The 5188-nt window shown below is 46.4% G+C and overlaps 1 protein-coding gene across 1 annotated transcript in view; it reads left to right on the forward strand.

Moving 5' to 3' along the window:
* The window catches only part of LOC102211037 (transmembrane protein 87A), a 20582-nt gene extending 18764 nt beyond the window's left edge, over nt 1-1818 (forward strand). The window contains exon 21 of the mRNA XM_013911956.1: nt 1291-1818. Coding sequence (XP_013767410.1) covers nt 1291-1332 — 42 coding nt within the window. The 3' untranslated portion in view covers nt 1333-1818. The remainder of the gene's footprint in view (nt 1-1290) is intronic.
* The last annotated feature ends 3370 nt before the right edge of the window (nt 1819-5188 follow it).

Genomic DNA, 5188 nt, shown 5'->3' on the forward strand with positions numbered 1-5188 from the left:
AATTTGTATTTTTTCTCATCATTGTTTGTGTGATCAGTAAAAATGCTCCCGTGGCCTCAGACTGACGTCCAGCAGACGCCGCGCTCGTTTTAATATCCGTCTGTGTTTTTCCTCGTGTCCTCTGTTGGCTGTTCATTCAAACCATTTTCCAAATTATTTACTCTCTCGTCTCCAAACCGAGCCTCTTTAAGGCGTCCGGCAATCAACAAAGTGCCTCTTATGTAAAATCAATTTCTTACATAAGCGGCCATATGAACGCAGAGGGGTATTAAAACCCACAGAAGATATGAAGTGTGCACACGCTCTGTTCCCCGCAGGGCGAGCGGGCTTCGTTCTGCCAGCGAGGATAATGGACGTGTACGTAACGAAGCCGGCTCATCAAAGGGTTAAATTAAGGGGAAATAATGCCTTTAACTCGCTGCTCGTCACCTCCTTTTGGTAGATTATGTAACGCGTTCTTGTTATTTAAGAGATAAACGAGGGCTGAATCTGAACCCAACCTGCCTGTTATGGTAAATTACGCAATTCATCACGATCGAGGAGGAAATTCTGCCTCACCTGCCGTCACCCCGACGCTTTGTGTTGTTTTGCTACCTGAATAAATCCTGTTAACCTGGATTCTGGCAGCTGAGCCGGCGTGTGAAGATTCCTGCTTTGTTTGAAACGCTCCTCAGTGTCTCTCATGAAAACACGGAGGTGAAGACAGAAGCTGCTCTCTGACCTTCCTTAATCCCCGAGCCTGAAATAACCTGATGTAAAAGAGCTTTTTAATATTTGTAAATGGTGCTGACCTCTGCAGGTTGTCGCTCAGAGAGTGCACCGAGCTGTCAGAAAGGCCGGTTCTGAGCAGAAGGTTTAGGCTGTAGATCCACTCAGGACCATCGCTGTTTACGTCCACGCTGAGCTCCACTGTCCTGCTGTGGAAACATTTTGACTGCTTGAGAATGTAAAGCAGGGGTCACGTGGGACCAGAACCACCAGAGGGTCCAGTTCAGCTCGCCGGGCTGAGTCTGCAAAAGGTGCAAATTTCAGTGAGGTCAACTCCAGTAATTTTAACAAAAACACAAAATTCCCCGTGTGGCCGTGCAGGAGTGGAACAGCCTGCAGACGATATTCCAGCGTCGAGTCAAAAGGATGTAAATCCTTCCTAAATCTGTCTTTCTGTAAGATATGATATAGATGATTTTCAGGAGCTCTGAGGCCGTGCGTCTGCTCTAAGGTGGACGCTTCAACAGTCTGTGGGTTAAAGCTCCTGAAACTATAAACGTGCTGCTGTGTTTTCTGTTGCAGGAAACGATGACGACCAAGTTTGAGATGTCCAAGATGGAGTGAAGCACAAAAGAGAAGCTTTTTTAAAAAACAAGAGACTGGCATCACCGAGAGGTACGCCCACGTGACGAGGAGGAGGGAGAGATGAAGGAGGGAACCGATGGGAGCGAGAGCTCACTGTCGCCGTGTGATTTCATCCCTGAACTTATGAGCTTTGTAAGCCTTGACCTGTACATACGCTGGGAGCAGAGTTGATGCTCAGATCCTTTTATTTCCTGTTTGTACTTATACGCCTCTCTGTATACTCTGCATACACAAACAGTATATTTTGACCGATTTAACGTTAAATGTTTTGTGTTTGTTGGATTTTTCACGTTTACACGCGCAGGTGTCTGTCTCCTCACTGCAGTGGGTTTTGGGGACTTTTTTGGTTTGTTTGGTTTTTTAAGCTGAATGAAAAAATTGTGTTTTGATTTCTTCAACCTGCAGAGACTTAAATTGTGAATCATAAAAGTAAAATGTGAGTAAACATGGAGTATTTCTGATGAAGCTGAAGTTTGTCTTTCATGCCAGTTTTGTGTTTTCGTGGAGCTCGTTTAATTCTCATTATTAATTCATAACTTAACGTCCTTCCTGTGCTGAGACGGCTTGTTTGAGTTTGACGCCTTCTGCAGGCTCCGGTTCAGATGCTGTAAAACGTGCGACGAGGCCCCGACGCACAGGGTTTCATTACTGCACAGAAAGGAGCAGGAAAACGAAACGGCGCGGTCTGTCTTTGGTGATAATTTAGGTCTATTATTCGATCATAACGCCAAAAATCAGACCTCAGAGTCTGGCTGGGGGTAAAATCATAGACTGTATATAAAAGATGCTTTCCTAAATGTTGGCGCTTTGGCGCCAGCGGGGACTGTATTTGGATGAGAGCTGAGGTGCCGCATTATTAGCTAACATGGCTAACACGCTCACATCACAGATACCTGCTAATTAGCGCTGAGTCTCATCCAAATAAAGTCCTCGACTTTCACTCAGACTTCATGGTTACTACAGTAACCTCACAGCAGCCATATAATTGGTCAGATGATGTCATTAAAAAGGCTCCAACGGTACAAACAAGGTCCAGTTCAGGGACTGGAATTAGCCGAGGTGCCAGGCTGGAGCTGCCTGTGGCAGTTTTTAACTTGTCGATTTACTTGTTTCGGCTCCTTCCAGTGTTTTCTGTCAGACTGTGAGAAGTTTAAAGCTAGTTCTGCTGATCCTCTGCCATAAAAGGTTTCACAGCAGGTGGTTTGATTTTGCAGATTTACGCTGGATTCCCTTCCTGATGCAACCTCACAGGGGAATTGTGGCTCTGGCTTGACCCAGCGACCTTTCTCCTGCCAACTGAATGTATGAATCACAGCCCCGCGGAGCCCCTGTCCGATTTTTTACAAGTCTAAAAGAACCTGGCAAACACTCAGACTCACCAAAGTAGCAAATACTTCAAACTCGGGTTGTATCGACAAATTTATGGTCATCTATTTGGAAGGTCGATAGTCTGCATGCCAGAGTATTCCTCTGAAAGGCACCGAACCCCAAAGTGCTCTCAGATGCATCCACGGCAGTGTGAATGTTAGAAACGGTGCTCGTGTCAGTGAGACGCTGGATGAAGCCCTTGGAGTGTGCAGTTAAGAACCAGTCCAGTCGCCACACTTGGTTCACTGTCACGACTTGTTAGATCCATTCTTGCCCGATCAGCGTTTCAGCCTGTTGGTCGCTTTGTCGGCTTCTCCTCGTCCAACCACCGACCAAAGATTCTGGGTCAGATTACGACACGGGAATTTTCCTGCCCATGAATCCAAAGTTTCAAGATTTCTGCAAACTTCAGATCATGTTTGTCTTGTGACATGGAGCTCCATCATGCTGGAAGGTGCACAGATTGTTCCTGGATAGTTGCAGGAAGTCGGTCTCTGAGGATTCTTTCAGTATATTTCAAATTGATTTGTTTGCCGGTAAAATTACCTCTGGTTACTCTTCACTGCATAAGAGAATTTTTTTTTTTAAAGGCAAAGTGTTTGAAACAAAACTGCCGCTGACTCACTTATGGAGCCTCGAGTGGACCCTGGAGGAACTGCAGCTTTTGGAGGACTTGGCTAATGAGTGATGTCACAATGGCTGCATCCATCTTTTATATTCAATTCAGTTTTATTTATACCGCGCCAAATCACAACAACAGTCACCTCAAGGTGGTTTATATTGAAAGGTCGACCCTACATCCATCCACTTTCGCTTATCCTTTTCAGGGTCGCGGGGGGCCTATCCCAGCTGTCATAGGGCGAAAGGCGGGGTACACCCTGGACAGGTCGCCAGTCTGTCGCAGGGCCAACACACAGGGACAGACAACCATTCACACTCACACCTAGTGGCAATTTGGATTATCCACAAGCTGCATGTCTTTGGACGGTGGGAGGAAGCTGGAGTACCCGGAGGGAACCCACGTAAACACGGGGAGAACATGCAAACTCCACACAGAAAGACCCCGGCCTGATGGTGGAATTGAACTCAGGACCTTCTTGCTGTGAGGCAACAGTGCTAACCACCGTGCTGCCCTACAATAATACATAAATAGATAAACCCAACAAGCATATGACCCCCTATGAGCAGCACTTTGGCGACAGTGCGAAGGAAAAACTCCCTTTTAACAGGAAGAAACCCTGGAGGCTTCTTCCTGTTTCCAGATATCCAGTCTGTGCTTCAGCCCCGGGAAAACGTCTCCTATTCAAACTTTGCACCATCTTTTTATCTGTCTGTTCGGCCGCCTGCAGTGTCTTCTCTCTCAGCCACACACACTTTACACAGCCCTGTGTGTGTGTGTGTGTGTGTGTGTTTCAGTTAAAATGTTGACGCTGACTCGTCTGGATGGACTAAATGCTCCATGAATCGCCCGGATCAGCTGCAGGAAAGCTCTCCCTGTGTGCTGCCCGCTCCCATCAGCCTGCAGCGCTCGCTCGCTTTCACAGAAATCAGCTCCACTTTCATCTTTTTCTCAGTGAGGTTTGAGGCTGGACTTTTATTTTGGAGGGCTGCTGATCCCGAGTCATATTCAGTGTTTTGTGTTTTCTTACATAATGCAGCTGCTCTCATAAAGTGGACCTACAGCAAATCCCGAGCAGATAAGACGGGTCTGACAGCGAGCATTGTCTCATTTTAAATCCAGCGAGCAGCAGCTGTTACAGATGAAAAGTGCGTCACATAAATAAAATCCATGTAATGCAGGCTTTGAGCTTTACACTGGAGTATGTGCGCAGCGTTCGCGCAGCAGTGTGTGATTACGGGGCCGTTAAATTTAGATGAAAAGTAAAAACCAAACATCTGTTCCTGCTGAACTGTGGACGCAGGAGTCGCTCAGTCGTCTGCGGCGATGACCGTTTGTCTCTGTGAAAAGTGTGTTTTTGTATCAGCTGTGATGTTGGGGAGAAACTTTGTTTTCCACTTCAGTCTGTAAAATTATTTTGCCGTTTGCTTTTTAAAAAAAATCAGAAGTTGTTAATAAAAAGTAAGTTATGAGCTTTGCCCCTAAATTCTGATTTTACTCACATATTTCAATTCTTATGTGTTTATTGATATTTGCATCTTATGACATTTATTGTTTATTGGCTTTATTGGTTGTTCTGATTGGTTGTCTAATGACTTTTACACAGAATAGACTACCCGTCTACCCCCCTCCCTCAAGTGGGATAACCGGGTAGTCCTCCATGGAGGATGCCACCACCACCACCATCTGCTCCTGGATCTTCCAAACAAACCGGCCTCAATCAGCCCGACTCGGCCCGCACCTCCCGGACCCCTGCAGAGCTGCGTTCTCTGCCCCCTCTGAGATGAGACGGCGTACAGGGTGGAGGTAGAGAACTTGTCCCGCTGCTGCAAAGAGAATAACCTGAAG

This window comes from Pundamilia nyererei, unplaced genomic scaffold (assembly GCF_000239375.1).
Source record: "Pundamilia nyererei isolate P.nyererei 1_Seehausen unplaced genomic scaffold, PunNye1.0 scaffold00076, whole genome shotgun sequence".
NCBI classification, from domain to species: domain Eukaryota; kingdom Metazoa; phylum Chordata; class Actinopteri; order Cichliformes; family Cichlidae; genus Pundamilia; species Pundamilia nyererei.